The 20,973-nt window shown below is 40.9% G+C and overlaps 1 protein-coding gene across 1 annotated transcript; it reads right to left on the bottom strand.

The window, feature by feature from the left end:
- Positions 1–1,453: 1,453 nt before the first annotated feature.
- Positions 1,454–19,958, bottom strand: fbxw11a (F-box and WD repeat domain containing 11a). The gene is made up of 13 exons (XM_042418876.1): positions 19,811–19,958; positions 14,966–15,034; positions 12,774–12,993; positions 12,113–12,299; positions 11,665–11,755; positions 10,987–11,124; positions 9,593–9,711; positions 6,761–7,010; positions 6,197–6,315; positions 3,868–3,978; positions 3,691–3,769; positions 3,000–3,164; positions 1,454–2,848 (listed from the first exon to the last, which is right to left on the bottom strand). Exons 1-12 carry the CDS (start codon positions 19,847–19,849, stop codon positions 3,003–3,005), a joined length of 1,584 nt encoding a protein of 527 aa, XP_042274810.1. The 5' UTR covers positions 19,850–19,958; the 3' UTR covers positions 1,454–2,848; positions 3,000–3,002.
- Between the last annotated feature and the right edge of the window lie 1,015 nt (positions 19,959–20,973).

Below are 20,973 nucleotides of genomic sequence, written 5' to 3'. Positions count from 1 at the left end.
AACCCCCTCAGCAGACCAACTTCCCCACTGCTCCTAGTCGAGAGAATACATACTGTACAATAACCAGGCAGACGTGTTATAGAGCTCAACCACACCAGCCACAGCTTTGCTATAAATGCACCACTTTAAGCATTTTAAAACATACATTCCTCCCTCACAGTTATAGTGTTTACAAGACTGTTTGTGATCAACTGTAACAGGTTGTTTAGACTCCAAACTTGGCTACCAAACAGTTAGAGCCCAAGTCTCATAAACAGATTACACAGTGGGAGATTGTTGAGTTTATACTCCCACCTGGTGGCTATCTTTAAAACACTTGCTACATTATCACACAGTGCAGTTTATGAAACATTTGTTTTTTGTTAAATAACTTCATGCAAGCCAGAACTGTGAAAAGTACCAATTATAACAAAGTTCTTGCACATCATAAAGTCTTGACAGGTGCGTGGGATCAAAACCCTTGACTGTGAATTTGTAACAAATATATTCACATATGGTTACAAAGGTGAACTTAATTTTGTATAACTGACTTATTGGAGGCCAACTGGCCTTTAGTTACTTTACTTTTTATAACATTTGACTGTGAAAAACATGCACACTGCTCATTACTTCATCACTTTAACGTTTGTGTCGGAGACTGAAACATTAAATTGTGCAGGATTTTTTTTTTTTTTTTTCAGTCACAAGTAGTAAAAACTAAAATGACTAAAGACCTTTTCATCATATGTGTTAGTAATACAAATTTAAAGTCAACCATGTTCCACTTGTTAACATTTTGTCATATCTAATCTATTGAAAACAGCTGTGGGCTACAAGTTTTTATAGCTTCTGCTGAAAGAAAAAGGTTTAAAACTACCTACTGAAGTGCTGCTATCCATATTGATACCAGAGTCTCACATCCACTTCTTAATAGACCATTTACATGCCGGCTGCAGCTTCATGGTGTCTTTGTTCTAAACCTATTACATCAACTGTTTATAATTGTTCTCTCACAGCCAATCAGAAAGAAGCTTTAAATTGAGTGTGAAAGTTCATTCTTTATATTCAAAAACTGTAGTTTCACAAAAATATTTTGAAGATTTCAATCTCATCTTTCCTCTTGGGTCTCCTTCATGTGATGTTGTTTGCTCAAATGTTATTTTGTCAACTGAGCAAACTGCATTCACTGAGGAAAACCGCAAGATGCTGTTAGCTCCAGAAAAACTAGTTTTTTTGGTCCAACACTAAGTATTTACTGGTAAACAAACCAAATTTGAAATAAATGTTGAAATTCTTTGTTATCTGTGGAACTGACAGCCTTTGCTGCTGTTGGTCTGAAGTACAAAAGAAACAAACCAAAGCGCTGCTGAGTGTTGTATCTACATGTCAGAAGTGAGAGAGGCGGCATAGCACAAATCCACCCACACATACACACACACATACAGACATGAACAGACAGACAATTAGACACTCATTCATGTTACAGTTGGCTCAACACTCCACCACTGTCAAGTACTTTATTCACAATAAGGTCATTTTCTTCTTTAAAAAATCATTTTTAATATACAACACAATTTTTGACAAGACAACTCTGTTTACAGCTAAATTTGAGCTCTTGAGTTCCAGCTTCTCTCATAACCAAAGCAAGCACGTAGATGATGGGGGAGAGAAAGATGGAGTGAAAGGGACAGATGAACAAGGGTCGAAGTTAGAGTAAAGAATGAGGAAAAAGACAGTCAAGAGAGAAAGAGGGGAAGAGAAAGAGGACTACGCTTAGTATGATTTTTGTACTAAGAACCAAAATACTCAAATAAAATTAGAAAATAACAGTAATAAAAAACAGTAAGAAAGTAAGAGTTAAAGAGAAAAAAAAAAGCTGAGGTGTACCGGGATGCTGTATCCAAGGCAACCTCACATGCATGTCTGTCTGTTTGACGCTTCTGCTCTGTTCTGCCGTTTCACAAGTCCACATACACAAACACACGCTCACGCAAACTTGAGTGTGTGCGCCCCCATATTCCAAGCGAGTGTGCATCTCTGGGGGGTTTGAGGGGAGGGAGCGGGGGGGGGGGGGGGGTGGGGTGGGGTGGAGGGTGGGGTAGAGAGAGAGAGAGAGACAGGGAGGAGTGAGAGGGAGTGAGAGGGAGCGGGGGCGGATGCAGGTCATCCCCGACACAGTTCTCCCTCGTTCACTCCCTCCATCTCCCATCCTTCCCTCCTTTCCTAGAGCTGAGTAAAGAGTCTCTGTCTCCCGCATCACAGCTCTGGTCATCCTCTGTCCAACTGTGCCACTGTGTGTGTGTGTGTGTGTGTGTGTGTGTGTGTGTGTGTGTGTGTGTGTGTGTGTGTGTAAAATATCTATATATATATCTATATATATATATATATCTATATAAATATATATATAAGCGATTCCATATCTGTGGAAACCTGTTTTGGCAGGGGTTGAAAACTGAGGAGCAGAAGCTGCTTTAGTTTGTATAAAGGGGACAAAGGGGAGCTTGTGACTTATACGGTCTACATTAATACTGTCATTAGTGTACTTTACAAAACATAAATTAGTAGTAGAAGGTGAACTTCTTGGGAGAGTTGCGTTGGTTCTGTAGTAGGGCGTCCTCATCAGTGTTGACCTGTGTGTGCATGTCTGTGTGTGCATGTCAATGGGACTGGCGGGGAAATGGGGCACAAGCTTAGGAGTCTGTCAGAACGGGCAGGGGGGAGGTGGTGGAGGTGGCGAGGGCGGGGTGGGAGGTGGACAGAGAGATGACGAGGAGGAAGGAGAAGAGATGGGCTCCTTTCCGTGATGGACACACCCATCAGCCTATCAGCCCTGGGCTTCTCCAAAAGAGGGTGCGGTGGATGGCGCCACCTGGGAACAAGAAAGAAGCCTGCAGTCACACACTGAGCGTCAACATACTGACTGAATATGATTCTACCAGCTATACAAAAACACACACACACACAACCTCATGTGTAATGCAGACATAAACATGATATATACACATTTGTAGAGTTTGTACCTGCTATCTAGAAATGTAAGTGTAGGTGCGGGAGGGAGACCGTCCCTCTGACTGGCCATTGGTCGAGACGTTCAGGAAGTCCCAGATCAGAATGGTGTCGTCGTGAGAACTGCTGATGATCTGGAATTCATCAAACTGCAGACGGAACACGCGGCCAGAGTGCTCCTGAAAAACACACAATGAATCATTTTCGACTACAGCCAGACCACAGACTGCGATAAGACTGAGATGGAGATTTGTGGTGTCATCATTTACATTTTTAGGTGGGTTTCTGATATTTTGTCCACCCAATTTACATCGTAGAGCGTAGACTAAATATTTTATAATCCTCTTTAATGAAATACACAACAGAACCACAAACTACAGCCTCCAAAATGACCATCAACGCCTCTCTAAAACAGTTTCAACAAAAAGTACATTATATTATTATATATATATTCATGAAGGTATGATTTATTGCTGTAGTATTAATTCTTTACTTCTCTTTAATATCATCTTAATATATCCTCAGCATCAAGATAGATGTTAGAAGAAGTGAAATCAATCATAAAAACCCTTAAGTGGAAAGAACAACCACTTTGTATTTCACTAAGAAGTTAGCTGGTTTTTTCCCCTACACAGATTTTTATAACATCTGAGGTCCTTTAGAGGAGCTGCAGCTGAAGACACTTAGCAGCAGGGGGATACTCACCACTAGAGTGCGCAGACATAGTGTGCTGGCAGGGGCTCGTGGGTCCAGGGCTGCCTGCAGGTCCCACACCTTGATCTTACTGAAGAGAGAAACATGATATGACACTAAGTCAGAAACAAATTGTGCCTCTGTGCATAAAACTGTGAGTATGTGTGTGTGTGTGTGTGTGAGACTCACCCGTCGTAGGCGCCGCTGACAATCCTCTTGTTGTCAAAGCGAATGCAGCGCACCAGCTCCTCGTGACCCTCCAGCACTCGCAAACACGCCCCACACTCTATGTCCCATAACCTGCAGGAAGAGAAGAAGTAGTAAATAAATAGAGAGATAAAGTCCCTGCACTGTTTATACAGTTTTAAGTAGTCAAATATTTCAATGACACTTAACAGCAGGATTGTTATTGCTTAATAAAATGTCATGATGGAAAGTGTTTTTCAGCCTCTAGATAAGAGATCCACTTTGATGTTAAAATAAACTGCCAATCTTCTTGCATAAAGTGATTTCAACATTGTACATTTTAATACAAATATTTAGAGATATCCTGAACAGATCCAGGCTTATTTGAAAGGATCGCTGTTGCCTAAAATAAAGCATATAAATCCTTTCATCACAATACTCTGCTGTGTTTTGTCCACTTCAGCCTGCGAGTGTTGCAGCACATCAGGGGAAGCGACTGAATTCTGACATTCAAGTTGGCGCAAAATATATGAATTCACTAAACTCAGACTCTCTCTCTTTCTCACTGGTGAAGAGTAGCGGTGTACAAAATGTTCAGCCAGCAGCTTCTCACTTTTTAGTTGACGTTGACCATCACTTCAAACTGACAAACGTTGACGCCAACAGATCATATGAGTTGTTACTAATGAAAGTTAATTCTGTGAGCGACTTCATGACAGGCCAAAATTTTAATTGTCTGTTTGTTGTGGGGTTTGTGTTCTCTTTTCATGTTGGTGTGTCTGTAATCTCACTTTTAGGATTTACATTCTCTAGTTAAACTTGCCAAAGTCAGAAGGATTCACCTATTTCAATGTGGCAGATAAATATTAAAAGGAAAAATTCACCTCTGTGAATGTGATATTTCATAAAACTAGGACGTTTCTGCCCCATAACTATAGAAAACTATGGAAAAAATGTGTAGGTTCCCCATACCGCTTTTAAGGGGGAATCCTACAACAACCAGAATGCATTGCACGAATCTCGTCCAATGAGCTTCAAGTGAGCTACTCACGGTGTGTTTAGGGCCAGATTGGCACCAAAGTCAAAGTTAGTGCAGCGTTGTATCTCTTTACTGAGGCTTATTTTCATTTACAAAACGTTTTTCCTCATCAAGTCTGGATATATCGAAACGGTGTACAAGTAAACGCTGTTTCTTTTACAAACTGTGGACGACGATGAGCCAGACTGGATTGTGGTCAAAGCTGAATGTAGCCGCCCACAACTTACAGGTAACATGCAGTCGCTATTATGTTCTGTACTGTACTCAGAGTTGGCAAAGTCAGATATAATATTCTGTCAGAAAACAAAGTCAGGTTTACCAAAACACAGCAAAGTTTTCTGTTCTGTTCCCATTTTCTCTGACGATCATCATCTGATGTTTACCGGTTGATGCTGCAAAGCTACGCCGGCTGCATCGCCTGTATTTCGGCTGCAGCTGTGCCGTAGCTCTGGTGGTTACTTTCTCCTCAATAATCTGTTTTATGTTTTTACACAGTGCGATATTTGGCCACATAAGTTGTAGTAGTAGTGCTACATCTCTGCTCTGACATTATACTGTAAAGCTAGTTGTTTCGTTGTGTAGCTGTTATCACGGAGAAACTCAGCAGCTGATGTTCATGTGTCAGGCTGCGGCTGTAGCTCAGCTCTGGTGGTTGCTACGTCCTCCACACTCTTGAGTCTGATTCAACAGCGCGATATTCAGCCTCGTATCATGAAACTAGTTTTCTTCCAAATATAGTGATATTTTTAAGTATTTAATATTATGATATTTTAGTGTCTGCTTTTCCCTATCATTTGTGTAACATGATGGCCGGAAGTGTTTTGGGAGACCCACATTTTACCGTCCTTGAAGGCACCACTACAGAAAATACGGAAACATAGTTTATAATCTAAGGCAGATCTCCAAAGTCCGCTGGATGACGCATTTTACGTCGCCTGGCAGACTACTGCTGGGAAACCAGCAGGGAGTTCTGGGTAAAGGCAACATAGAAGGAAGTGAAAGACTGTTCATTTGCATATACTACCCACATTGTGATGATACAATGACGGTTGAAGTTTCCTTTTAAATTAAAATATCCTGCTGCTATGTAAATGTTAGTATAGGATTGGACTCGGTATCAGCAGATAGCAAATATTAAAGGACTTGAATAGCGGCCAGAAAAAGTTGATTGGGACATTCCTACAGATATTACATAACATATTAATCATATACCTATTTAATAGACAGTTGACAGCTTTTGTGTACAACAACTTTGTGGTTGAAATAAGATGGTTTAGGGTCTCATAAACATACCGGATTGTGTTGTCAGATGAGCCGCTGACAACCAGGCGATCCCGGTACTGTAGACAGGCGATGCCCCGCTTATGACCATTTAGAGTGCGCACAAACTCACAGGTACTGGTGCTCCATACCTGCAGGAGGACAACAAAGAAAGCTTTGTAAAATAATGACCAGTAAAGTAAACACACTGAAACCACTAAGACTTATTTGTTTGTTCAACAGATCAAGGTGACATTTGTACAGTCTTTGAGTGTATCTTTGTCCTCATAATTCACCCCCTCAAAACAACTTCTGTTGTATCACATTGCAAGTTGGCCATCACTGGGTCCTTTTACAGTAAATATGGAGAAGCAGAGGGTTCCTGGTTTGACTTCTGGATTTGCAGTAGAAATCTGGATAGAGCAATCTAATGAGAAACACTGTCTAGTCTGTTGAACTACCACAGCAGGCTGTGTAAATATGAAAAAAGCCTGTCTGCTCCAAACTTTATTAGATAAATAACATTTAATAAAACTCTACCCTGCAGCAACTGTTAGAAATGTTTCTCTAGAAATCACGCTCTTAGATCTTTTTTACCTTGATGGTGCGGTCCCCTGAGGCGGACACGATATATTTGTCGTCAAAGTCGACCACGTTGACAGCAGCCCGATGTCCTACCAGGACACGACGTAAGCTGATGTCAGTCGGAGAGGCCATGTCCCAGACGGCGATTGAGCGGTCCTTGGAACAGGTGACCATCAGGCCGTTGGCGAAGCGTAGGTGAAGCACTGCCTCGTTGTGGTGGATCAGTGTGTTCAGTACCTCACCCGTCGTCACCTCCCACACCCTGCAGAGGAAGAGAGAGATGGAGGGAAACGGGGAGGATGAGAAAACAGGAGTAAGGAGAGATGACGAGGTGGCCGAATGACGAGGGCAAAGGTGAGAGAGAGAGAGAGGCGAGGAGGAGGAAAAGAAAAAGTGGAATGGAGCGGGAGTGAAAATGTTGAATGAGAGGAGGGGGGGGGTGTGAGACAAAGGAAAGAAATGACAAGGGGGTGAGAAAAGTGGAAAATGATAGCAGGAAGGGGCGAGTAGGAAAGAAAAATTAAAGATGGGGACAGCGGGAAGAGCGGTCAAAACGAAAGAAAAGAAGGTTGAAGACGGAGAGTGGAAAAGATATGTAATGGGAGCAAAGGAAAAAGGGAAACAATGGAGACATGAGAGAGAATTATGTTTATTAGTTTTACAATGGAGAATAACTCAGAGTTCACACACATATGGCTGTGAAGAACATGTTACTGAACTGCACCGCTGGGTTTTGCGAATTAAATACAGAACACTCTGGAAAAGCTGACAGCCAAACCTACAAACAAAGTGCCTGTCACGCTGTTGCTAAGGAAGTGAAGTCACACTTTCCTTGGATACCGCCCAGCAAGTACGGCTAAAGTGTGAAGTAATAAGAGAATTAATATTGAGCTTCTGTGTGCAGTAGCCAAGCAAGTGTCAACACACACGCACACACACACAAATATTAAATATCTGCTATATAACGTACTCCACTAGCTCTTGTAATGATAGTAAATCTAACTAAATATGAAACAATAAACTTCAATATTCTTATACTCCAGCTGTGAGTTGGGCTGTGACCTAAAGCAGCGTAAACTATTTTGGTTAGATTTGTGAAGGCAGTTACTGTATAATGTAGGCAACTGTGAAATGGTGGGTGGTGCGTTTCTCAGAGTAGCATCATATTGTACAGTAACCTACAGTATAATGTTTAGAAGAGCTTGGTGCAATACAGTTAAGATGATACGTTTCAGAAAAATTAAGTCTTAATTTTCTAAAAGTTCAGTTTTCAAAACGTAGTATTTTTTGGAGTATATTTTTGGAACACGTGTATTTTACATCAAGATCTTAAGTGATGTATTCAACCCAGGAAGAAATATGAAAAATATCCTACAAGGAAAAAAAAAACAGAAGCTGCATCGGTTTGCACTGGTTACGGACTGCTGTGCTAGAAAATATAAATGTATAGCAGTCAGGGTGTGTGTGAGGATAAAAAAAAAAAAAAAAAAAAAAAAGTATTTTGTCTATTTTTTCTCAATATGTTGTCAAGGTGAATCAAGGTTTTACATTGTGTTCAACAGTGGTGGAAGAAGTATTCAGATCCTTTACTTAAGTAAAAGTACCAACACATCAATGTAAAATACTCCATTACAAGTAAAAGTACTTGTTTCGTCCCTCTGATATATTATTATACATGACATCATTAGACTGTTAATACTGAAGCATCAAACCTAACAGGAAGTAAATATTCCTAATTTTTTTTTTTTTTTTTTTTTTAAAAAGGAAAATATGCTTCCCCATTTATTGATAGATTGTGCCTCCTCATTTTTTAATTCTTTATTTGTCTCCTCAGCTCAGTTTCTTACTGGACTTGTACTTAATTATGTTTGCCTGGATTTATTTTGTTGTTTTTTTTCTGTTACTTATTTTTCATTGATTTATTGTAACAAGTGGTCTTGTGTTTCATTATGTTTTGTATATATTGAAAAGTTAAATAAAAAACTTCAATAATAAAAAACATACTGAAGCATCAGTGTTAGAGCAGCATGTTACTGTTGTAGCTGCTGGAGGTGGAGCTAGTTTGAACTACTTTATACACAGTTAACTAGTTTAGTCCAGTGGTTCCCAACCTAGGGGTCGGGCCCCTCCAAAGGGTCACCAGATAAATCTGACGGGTCGTGAGATGATTAATGGGAGATGAAAGAAGAAAGAACAAAGTTCTGATACACAAATCTGTTTTCAGTTTCTTTTTCTCTAATCTTTGATTTTTGGTGAAATATTGGATCATTTGGACATTTATTGAAATGAAACCATGTGAGAAGTTTAGAGGGAAAAATCACTATTTGGTGGAGCTGTTAACAACTCATAGACATGTGAAATGTGACCCCAACTACACACTGCTTTTTGTAAGAGGTCAAAAACCAAAAAGGTTGCAAACCACTGGTTTCATCTTTAACAATGTGTTGTAATTTAAAACCTTGTTATATTATCCATTGTGTCAATTCTTCATCTGAAAAGTAACTAAAGCTGTCAAATAAATGTGGTGGAGTAGAAAGTATAAAGTAGAAATGGAAATACTCAAGTAAAGTACAAGTACCTCAAATTGTACTTAAGTACAGTACTTAAGTAAATGTACTTTACTTATGCTACTTTCCACCTCTGGTGTTCAAACTATAAATAGGTTAGTAAATGAGGACAATGACTGTGACAGTTTGACACAGCTGTACAGTAAATCCTGTCAAGTCCTCCAGACAGATAGTGTAATCAACAGTAATTGGAATAATTTTTAATCTTGCTGACACAGTTTGGGTTCCTGCTCCAAACACACAGTGTGTTGCATCTATAACAAGATGTGTTTCATACCTGACAGTTGAGTCAGAAGACCCAGTGACGATGACCCTCTCATCATACTGCAGGCACAACACTGAGCCTGTGTGACCGGTCAGTATCTTCAGACACTCCAGAGACTGTTTATCCCAGATCTATGAGCAGGAAAGACAGGAGGAAGAGGCGGGAGGAAGACAAGTGAAGCAGAGGGTGAGAGACATATGGACAGAGTGGCACACAGAAGAGGAGGAATAAATAAGTGGTTTTGAAAAGGTTGCAGATTTGGGTCATGCTAATAATGGCCTTTTCTAGCTGCAGTGTTCATGAACTGTTCATGCCCCATTTCCCCCTCTGCCGTGCTGAGCTCTGTGTACCTAAAGAGCCATTCAGCTCTTCCCTGAGTGTGCGTCAGCCTCCTCCAGAACAATAAGAAGACAAATCCACTCTTCTCCTCCCTCTACCCTCCCCTCCTCTTCATCATCTTCTCCTCTTCTCCCAGGCCAGACAGATAAGTGGAACACACAACGGGTCTGGAGCTGAGCCCTTTTATCCTATAATTCACTTGTGTTCTGTCTCAGTGTCTGCTGGTTTAGCCCAGCGCCACAGACAATAAGATGATGAGCCATACTGAGCCCAAGAAAAGATTCAATTCATAAATACGCTAATGCAGGTAGCTGGAAACAACCACACACACACACACACACACACACACACACACACACACACACACACACACACACACACACACACACACACACAGCACGCATGTCCTGCTCATAGCCAACCTTTTTGGCTTGCTTTACTGCTGGTGCTTAGCACTAGTGGGATCAATCTTAATTACTCCTACATGTCAGTTTGGGCCAGTAGGACACACTGATACATGACTACAGTATGTTTTCACTGCCTCAGCAACAGGAAAAAACAACTTAACTTAATAAATATTTATTTAACCATGTCAAATTCGAGTGTACTAATGTTTATATGTTACCAGTAGGAGATCTGGTAATCAATCATTCGTTTTGCACAAACTAAAACATGACTCCGGTGCTTTACTTATAAAATTATTGTTCTGTTAACAAGTTAATCTACTTCTAACTAACTAAATGGACGAGTTCTGATGACGCTCTCATAACCTGCTGATTTGCATACAGTCATACAGATATCAGCTTTTATTCGGGGCAACAAGTTTTTGATTTTCAGGAGCTCCTCTACTCGTTGGCAGGAGTCATCAATTTGACATTTCAATCTAAGGAAATAATTAATTTGTAAATCAAAACCTGCCAAAACCACTCTACACACCTCTGAGGTAGCATTGAACCAGAAACACAAATGGGTGGCAGAGCACAGCGGCAAAGATAATAAACTTCAAGTCATCATTTCAGTGAACTCAGACTACTGTCCTAGATGTTTTAAACTTAAAACCAACATACCTTGATGGAATTGTCCCTAAGGCCACTGATGATCTTGTCATCGTCGTACTGGAGACAGTAAACCCCTTTACTATTTTCTGAGCGACACTGAATCCTCTGCAAGTTGTGTCTGCCACATCGCCAGTTAGCCTCAATAGTCTGGAGGGAAGAAGAAGAAACAATGAGACACTAACACAGGAGGCCTCCAAAGACTAAAAAGAGAAGCACCGTAACGGGGAGAAGATGAAGGCAAATATCATATAATGTAATGTTATTAAGAAGGGACAGAAACAGATGTGAGATCTAGCGAGGTGGAAAGTGGTCGTGGGATTAGAATAACACTGTAACACCAAGACATGTGGTTGCAAATGTGAGAGTAAACTTGCTACTTATTAAAACATGATTAAATTATCCAGTGGAATATTTAGTCAAATTAGACCCTTTTAAGGCCAATCAATAAGATATGTGCAGATCAGTGATGTATATACACTGTATAGAGAGAGCTCAGATTATACTACAGGGTTAAGAGAGTCTGTGAGATACTATGAAACAGTCCCTGCAGATGGCAAAGTGCCATTACAAACAAGGAAGGAAAATAATGTCTGACGCAATATTGAAAGCTGAACAAAATTACTAAAATCTAAAAAAAAAAAAAAAAAAAAAAAGTGTTCAGTTAATACTGAAAATCGTTTCTCTTACCTCTATGTCTTGGATGATCTTGGGATAAAGGGAGTGATAGTAGGAGTTGGGTGGGACTTCTGCCGTGCGGTTCTTGAAGAGATATTTCTCCCTGAGGGAAGAAAAATATTATGAGTGACAGCTGCTTTGTGTGCACTGGGTTTTTTTTTTTCCACCGACAATAGTGAATGTCTATTGTCGGTGGAAAAAAAACCCCCAAACCCTTAAACCCAGACCCAACCTAACACAACCTGTCTTCCTCCTTCCTCCTTCCTCTGACTTTCCTTCATACTACAGTACCAGTCAGAAGTTTGGACACACCTTCCCATTCTTGAATGAGAAAGTGCATCCAAACTGTTGATGTCGGCCATTTTTACCTCTTCATGTAAAACAAAAGTAGGATAGCGACCCCTATGTGTGTGTGTGTGTGTGTATGTATGTGTGTGTAAACGTGTAGGTGCGTTCTTACCACTGGTGTCTCTCGGACAGGCCTTTCCACAGTGGGTCAGTGCGGACCATGCGTTCAATGAGCTTCTTCCACAGCATACCCTCAGAGATGACCCTCTGCCACTCCTTACACACCAGCTCTGCCGAGCACAGCGAGCGTGCATCCAGGAAAGACAGGATGTTCTCTGCTATGTGATCCAAGCCTTGGGCTGTAGGGAGGAAGAGGAAGGGGTGAGCAAGTGTTTGCTGCAAAATTAAAAGGATTTCATCTTGCCTTTTTTTTTCTGTGCCTAGGGCTCATTACTTTCAGTTTTTGTTTTTTATAATAAATCCAGGAATGCATTAGTGTGTATTTTCAATATTTAAAAAATCAGATAAAAGAAATACAATAATACAAAAAACTGGTGGAAACTTTAGAAACAACATTTGTAGCATCTGTAGTTTTTTCTATGCTCACTGCAAGAGGGAACTGTTTACCATAAGCTAAAATATTAATGGTCTTCTTTCAGTACCAAACAACTTTTGTAAGAACTGGATGAAAATCACTTTGAATTGATATACTCCTTTAAAAAAAAAATTAAAAAAAAATGATTTTTCTGTGGGAAATCAGTAAAAAACTACAACACTGAGTCAGGAGGATGAGCTCACGCTGGAGCATTCAGTACAAACATCTGTATTTGTACCTGGGAGCGCAGTGATGAAGTCCCTCTGCAGCATGGGTTTGAGGTAGGAGTTAATGTGGCCGTGCTGGTAGTGGCACATACGGGAGATCAAGCGCTCGACAAACTCCACCTGGTCGGCCTCCGACCACTGGTCAAACAGGGCGATGCAGTGTTCCTTTTCCTTCTCATAGTTCCCCTCTGACGGACGCTTGCGGGACCCCACAACAGGACCATTACTAAGCTGTGAAGAGCAGGAGTACAACAACAGATTTATTTAAAAAATCAATTATGTTAGATTAAGAGTCATTTAAGAGATAAACAAAATAAAGGAAGGACTCTGTCTGTCTGTCTGTCTGTCCTTCGCATATCTTGACAACCGTTCATCCGATCGACTTCACACTTGGCGGGTGTATTGCTCAGGACCCACTGACGTGCAGTGTTGAATTTGGTTCAGTTTTAGCACGCAACACATTTAATATTAATAAACTTTGAATAAACAAGCGAACAGCGAGCCGCTCAGCTCTGCAGCAGCGAGGCAGGACTTTAGGGCTGACGAGATGAGAGAAATACAAGTTGGGGAAATCACATGTCGTGCTCTAAAAAGAGAAAGGTAGATAGCGAAGACGGAGCTTTTAATCAAGAATGGACAGACTCACTTATATGTTCATTCTTCCCACGGGGGGTTCATTTGGATGAGCGAAATAACCGATAAATTAAATGACGGAGCGTATCTATTTTAACTGGCGCAGCTTTTCTAGCCTTGACGCTGTGCACACACACGCACACGCACACACACACACACGGGGAGAGATGAGTCGAGAGAAATACATTCTGGAGAAATTACATGGCGCGCTCTAAAAAGAGAACAGTAGACAGCGAAAACAGAGCTTTTAATCAAGAATGTACAGACTCTTACATGTTCCTTCTTCCCACGCGCAGTTCAAAACCAGTATGTCTCATATGTTCCGAGACCGTGGCGATTATGAAGCGCCACTACAGACAAAGCACAAATCTTTTGAGCAAACATACCCACTCAAATCCAAACTAAAAGGCACAGAAAATAATCACTTTATTTTAGGATGCACATTTTTTCAAAAGCTCTCTGTTATGCATTTTATTTTTTAAAAGCGGCCCTTATTTTACTTGAAATGAGAAAAGATTCACTATTACAGTACTTAACATCTGTTTATAATAGAATGTTAGTGTCTTTCATGTTGTTGGTGTATACACTCAGTCACACCTCACATCAACTGTATTTATTTTTTATGTGTTGAAGCAACTGACTCGTTCCGAACAGGCACGTTTTGAACGGGAAGTGCAGTGGGATCAGTCCTATTGGTGCGTTCTGTTTCATTATCTGTACATTACATTCATGTCAGCTGTGAAAGGAATTTTTCTGTTAGCTGGTGGCGTCACTTGTAGAGTGTGTGCATAATTGAAATCTGCTGGGCCAATGCATCATTACTGCCACAGCATGGCAAAAGCTGAAATTCAAAATTATGTCAAATATTTAAAAAAAAAAAAAAACAACTATTTAATTTCAAATCTTGCTACCACAGTTAAGAATTGTTAAATTTAGTTTCATAAAAACAAAACCACTACAAACACTTTTGACTCATTTTTCCATTACTGAAATGCATGTGGTGGATAAAATGGGGACTGAAACTGAAAGTTGCTGTATTGCTATAAGACAGTTCATGTACCGGATCAAGAGGAGCCTGTTAAACCACTAGATACCAGTGGTGAAGACATGTGTGTGTGTGTGTGTGTGTGTGTGTGTGTGTGAGAACAGGAACAGATTTATTTTTTTTAAAATAAATGTTCTTGTCCACAGTATTTGTCAACATCAGTGTGAGTTTTACTTAAATAGAGACCTGAATGGAACATGCTGATATTTACACTATGCTATGAACCAACTATACATTCATATCGACTGTTCTGTTGAATTTAAAAGATTTTGAAGGCAAAGGCTTTAACCTTTAAATGACCATCCTCAAAGAGTTAGCTTGGCTGCGGGATTTGAATAAAAAGGCACACATTTGAGAAGCTGTGCATCTCTCCAACACAGTATATACATGTTGAAGAGTTAAAATCAATTTAAATAAACTGAGATGCAGATCCCACACTTTTTCCACCAAACTGTGTTCATGGATCAACTATACACAAACTGATCACCCACACAAAAATAAGCACAAGCACACACATACACACACCTTGAGAACTGTATTCTTCTTTGGCGACAGATCGTCCACGAGGTTCTGTGACTCCATCCCTGATGTGTTCTGTGGACAAAGGACAAAACAAAGATACGGCGTGGGTTAGTGTTTTATTCTCTTTGCACGTGTGTGTGTGTTAAAGGCACTGTGAGAGCCAGGGCAGCGGTGTGGATAGCGCTGGACACAAGAGTGCCACAAACACAGCCAAGGAAGGGTAACCATCATGACTTCTGAGGCGTGCGCGCACAAACACCCGTGCACACACACACACACACACACACAGACATACATACACACACACATACACACTCACAGACATACACACATGGAGTGAAAAAAACAAGAGCACTGCAACAAAAGGAATCTATCTGCTTGCTTGTCTGTGATGTGGGCTAAGTAGTCTGGACAGGAAATTAAACTGCAGCATCTTGGGTATGTCACTGGCAGCAGCTCAGGCATGAATGTAATGAAACTAAAATCAGATAGTAGCCTTACTGCACATACAGAGGATAGAAAAAACTGGGAGGTAATCAGATCCCGACTATTTCTAGCTTGACTTAAGTCTTACAATGATTTGAGTCATGTTACAAGTGCACTGCAAACATGCTAGACTAACTTGAATCGTTCTAACAACAAAAGGGGTAATGCACAAATTACTTATTGACACTAGAGTGAGAAGCTGACTATTCAACTGTGCTCTTAACACTTTAACAATTTATGTCATTATCATTGTTATCTGCCAGATTTATCTGACACACTTCATAAATAGTAGGTTCCTCATAGCAGTAAACTGTTCTTCCGGCAGCAAAATTATTATCTTACATTCATCATTATATCCATAACACCAACATAGAGACCTGCCGTCCTTTTAGGAGGTTTAGTGTCTACTGGTTTCAGTTGGTAACTGAAAATACACTGGATCACTGATATAAGGAGGCCATCATGAATTAACATACCGTTCCCATACTGTTAAATTAACATTTTTAATCAAAATAGCGTAGCCTTTAACTATGAAGATTCTTTTAAACATGTACTACAAACTCTCAGAGCATTACTACCCCAGAAACACACTAAAAAAGGCACAAACACATTATTACAGTTTACAGATTCACTCTTAAATTTGAACCATTTGCAGTTTTTCTAACAATATATCATTTCTGTTCCCAGATAGTTTCAAAAACAAATTTGGGGAAATGGGACACACAGCCTTCACCTGGGAAAGGGTCAATGCTATTGCATGTGTGTGAGTGTGTGTGTGTGTAGGTGATGACTGAACCAAGGTCAGTCTTCAAAAATGGCTGTGTAAGCAAAAATGCTAGAATAGAGGCCTGTCTGTCTACATACTGTAATAGCTTATCTTTTGGTGCTACTCCAGAGGTCAAAGAGTTGAAGTTGGTGGTCTCTATCTGTGGCCTGTCTTACAAAACAAGATTATTAATCTATCCAGATATTTCTCTCTAAATGAAACCCAGAAGATCCCCCTCAAATTTGGATCAGAGTAAGAGCTGTTGCAAGTTTTGCTTCGAGCAGTTGTCCAGCTAACTTGGTAAAGCTGCCTCATTTGGATATTGGCCAAAACCAACATAGAACATCTCAGTGGTTGCCACTGACACAACCACACAAACAAACAAACAAAAAAGGTCAGGTACTAAGACCAAAGCAGACAAGACAGGAAGCCAGGATGGGCTTGCTGGTGTTGATGGTCATGCAGAGCAGAAAAAAAAGAGAGAAGGAAGGAGCGATAAAAACAGACAGACCAGATTTGGCCAGGCAGGCAGGCAAGCAAGCATGTAGCCTCTCAGAGCTTGAAGGAAGACCCCCCACCTCGGCCCTCACACCTCCAGGTAGAAGGGGAGAAATCATTACTCCTCAGTGCTGGGTTATTCTCTGGTACCCTCTGCATCCTTCCTCCACTCACAATGTAAGAAGGAAATGATCTATTCAAACCCATCTGATGGTAAAACTCTTCATTACAGGACACAATCACTGTTCTCAGTGTTCTAGGGCCTAATTTAGTTGCAAGAACTGTGATTTGACATGATTACAAAGAAGTCAATTATAGTTTATAAAGCTACAATTCTGTTTAAAGCAGAGAGAGCCGGAGGACGCACCAGAGAAGAACCTGAGAGCAGTGTGCTTCCAACAGGGAGGAAAGGACAACGGAAGGTGAGGAGGTAGGAGGGTGAGGGGGGAGGGAGGGGGGGTGGATGCTGTCCGCACAGAGGTGGTATGAGGAGTCGTGTGGAGTGGGCGAAGAAAAGTGAAAAGGTGTGGAGATGGCGAGGGAGGAGGGAGGGAAAGGAGGAGGAGCAGCAGAATTAAAGAGGAGATAGGCAGAACCTGGTTGTGAGCCCGGGTGGAGGGGATGCTCTGCAGGCACCTGAGTGCACACAAACTCTCAGCCACCGAGGAGCAGCCCAGCCAGAGAGAGCGAGGCACAGAGCACTGTGTGAAAGAGAGAGAGGAAGGGAGGAAGGGAGGAGGAGAACGAAGTGGACAGGGTGAGGGAGGAAGAGAAAGGGAAGAGCAAGAGACCAGAGATGGGAAGTAAAGGAAAAGAGGAGGGCGAGGGGGGGGGGGGGTTGATGAGGGAAATTGGGAGGAGGATACCAAAGGAGATGATTGAATGGATGGATTAATGAATTGACATATGGATGGAAGTGGTGAGAAGTTTGTGTGGGGGAATAGAATAGTTGGGAGTGTGGAAAAGTGCAAGAATACAAAAATAATGGATAAATAAATAAGTGAGGTTTGGTGGGGATTCATGAGGATGTAGGTGTGTAACCATTAAAAGTGAGGAGAGAAGAAGAAGGGAGGAGGTGGGGGGAATAGTGAGGGGAAAAACCAGTATTAGAGCTACACACACATTGGCACAGTGAGCGCAGGAACACACACTCCTTCACACACAAGATACAGACTGATAAACATACACACAGAAGCATTATTAGACATGAACTGGGAGGGGATAGGTAGAGGAGAGGGGGGGGCAATGGGATTAATTGTCAATTATTGACACTCTTGTTTTGACAGAAACCCCACCCACTGTTCTGCCATCCCCACTCTCATGAGTGGTTAGTGAATAAACACTGGGACAAAAAAATAAAATTAAATAAAACAAACAAACACAACCCAGACGAGAATCAAACTTTTCTGTGGGCCTGTAAGATTTCTGACCCAAAACGCTTGACAAGTCTTTCCTCAGTTTTAATATGTACAATCATTCAGTGCACGGAAATAAATGAGATGTAGAAATCCATGGTTACATATAGTATGTGCTCTCATCAGATTAACAATTTGTCACACTTAATATATCATTTCGAGATGTATATCTTACTCTATGGCAGTGTAAGCACTTTGGGTACATTTATGTTATGTATTTACATATATTTGTATATTATGTATCATGCTTATATTATGTATTTTGATCTAAAGGCCACAATACAGATCAGACAAAAATTTGACAAGCAGTGTATTTATTACCAATTATTCATTATTTCTGTCTTCACAGTAATCCACTGACTTCCTCCATTAATAATTTGACTCTATACTAGCATTTAATTACTTTCAGCGATGGTTATTCATGGTCTATAAACATTTATTGTGATTGTGTATATGACCCTTTAGCAACAATAGGAACTGATCGCTCAGTCACGCTGGACATGTCTGGTCCATATTATCAACTAAACAATATAAAAAGGTTTTATTTCAGAGGCCTAACTTACTATTTTGATACTGTATAACAATACAATTTATTTGTGTGTTGGAGAAACTGAGGACTGTATGTGATCATATATAAATGAAGTGTGAATACCGACCAAACTAGTGCGAACTCTTAACTATAACAACTACTAAGTTAATTGACAAAACACACGAGCGCCTCGTCTTAATTGACGTCTTCCTTACGACCACTTTGACCCCTGTAATGTTAATATTAGCCATTCGTAAGCTAACATTAGCCTAGCTAGCTAGCTTGTCGCGATAGCTGATAATTGAACACGAAAACTAAGTTGCCTGAGGACCAAATCTAACCGTCTGTGAACAAAAACAGTATTATAAATGATAGTTTGCGTTTCTGGTAAACAAAAGAGCTTTTACTACTCTGACCAATTGACTGTTTTGATATGGAAATGGCTGTCAAGTTAGCGTTTTTACCATGCTAGCTATTTAGCTAATTGCTACCCCGCTAATCGTGGTAATGCTATGTGAATGAAAAAGCAATACACTTCCTTCTACGCACTTTAAAAATATAAACAGACGAGCAGCACATTGTTGCGATTTTAGCTGCCTTCCGTTGTGTTGTGGAAGCTGCTCGACCACTCCACACATCTACCACCGTGTAGGTCTGTCTTCACATAAACTACATAAAATAACATTCCCGTAAATTGACGTGGTTCATCGCCTTGTAGCCAGTGTTAGCTGGACGGCTAAGTATCAGGCAGGGCCCAGTTAGAGTGGCGCAGCGTCACCGCAGTGAACGCTGCCCCGAGAATCATCGGCTGTCTTCGGCCGACGACTACATATCAGCCTTTGGTTTACCCCGCTGTTTACCGAATTTAGCCAAAAGAACACATGTTTTACATTTATCAGATGTCGATGTCTAGCTGTTGTTTGTCAATCCGATCAGTATCCGGAGCATTCTTAGCTAAATGTATCGATAATTTCAGGCCCTCCCTCTGATTTCTGGTCCCCCCCCCCCCCCCCCCCTCCTTTCTCCTCCACCTCTCCCGACAAGCCGCTTTCAGCTCATCCGGCCGTCGAATCGAGCCTCGGCGCTTCCCCTCAATATTAACACGATACTGAACACCTCGAGCGTCCAGGATGCCACATCGAAACGAATCTTACCATCAGCTCCAACGTTTTGTCCTCCATCTCCGGCTCCATGTTGACGATCCCCCCCGAAACTCGCTCTGAAAATGGTAACCCAGCCCTGCGTCGGCGGCCCGCAAATGCAGAGACGTCATTCACTTCGCTCAACCACACAGCTTCGGTAGGGCAGTGTCAAAGGGGTGGGTGGGGGATGGGCACGCCCATGCAATGAAAGAAGCGCGCTGATTGGGCGGATTTTGCCAAAGGGGGAGTGGCTTTACAGCTTTGCCTATTATTGATTGGCTTACCGTGCTACCAAGGCTTCCCCGGTGACTCCCCCAAACAAAAGAGCAAATGGATGAAGATGCTGTTGCTATCCTGAAGAGGAATACACTAAGGCAAAATCAATCATCCGCATAGCTTTGCTATGAGATGCTGCAGGGTGTTGGGCAATTTAGTATGTCGTGTGTGATTTATGGCATTAGTAATTTAAATTCAGCTCCAAAAAAAACCCCAACTATTTAAGTTACGATGCATGGATGTCAGAGTCAGTGTTCCCATAGCTTTGTGACAATAAGCAGTAGTTAAATACAATTTTCGAGAACATGTTGGGTTATATTTCCACTATTTACATATTTAAATCACTCCACAGAGGATTTTGAATGGTTAAGATGAATGTAAATAATTAAGGAATGTGGTAACCAAAACTGAAACAAATGTTAAAGCAGGGGTCCCTATCAAGACACACGGTTACCCAGTTATCAGGATAACTTTGCTTAGTAAAACCTCATATTTGGAACCTGTTCCAGACTCAGCAAAGTAATCATGATAGCTCAATTAACCAGGAACAACTTCAGTACCATCATCTTTTGCCTTAGTTCATGTTTGTTGATTCTTTCTATGAATCCCATAAGTCTTTTTAAAGATAGTTGACAGGTAATTGACTATTTGTTTAAATTACTCATGTCCCAACTCTAACTTTAATACCATCTTCACATGTTTTAGTGTGCAGGTTTGTTTTACTTTCATCACATTCAATACCTTCTCAAATCAAGCTCCTTTGCGCAATTTTACTTTGTTAGTTTGTCCTATGAAATAACTTATTTTTTTGAGAAAGGAATGGATGTGTTTTGGTGTATTTAACCATGGCTTTTCTTTAACAGCTCCCTGAGTAGGTCAATGTAGGATTATGACCCAAG

Source organism: Thunnus maccoyii, chromosome 8, assembly GCF_910596095.1.
Source record: "Thunnus maccoyii chromosome 8, fThuMac1.1, whole genome shotgun sequence".
In the NCBI taxonomy this organism is placed as follows: Eukaryota; Metazoa; Chordata; class Actinopteri; order Scombriformes; family Scombridae; genus Thunnus; species Thunnus maccoyii.
This window is presented reverse-complemented; position numbering and strand designations above follow the sequence as displayed.

Excerpts from the sequence above, each read along its gene's own strand:
- fbxw11a (XM_042418876.1), bottom strand. The coding sequence starts at position 19,849 with ATGGAGCCGGAGATGGAGGACAAAACGTTGGAGCTGATG. Across the intron at positions 11,125-11,664 it reads AGATCATCCAAGACATAGAG|ACTATTGAGGCTAACTGGCG; the intron begins GTAAGAGAAACG and ends TCTTCCCTCCAG. Across the intron at positions 7,011-9,592 it reads TCTTCTGACTCAACTGTCAG|GGTGTGGGAGGTGACGACGG; the intron begins GTATGAAACACA and ends CTTCCTCTGCAG.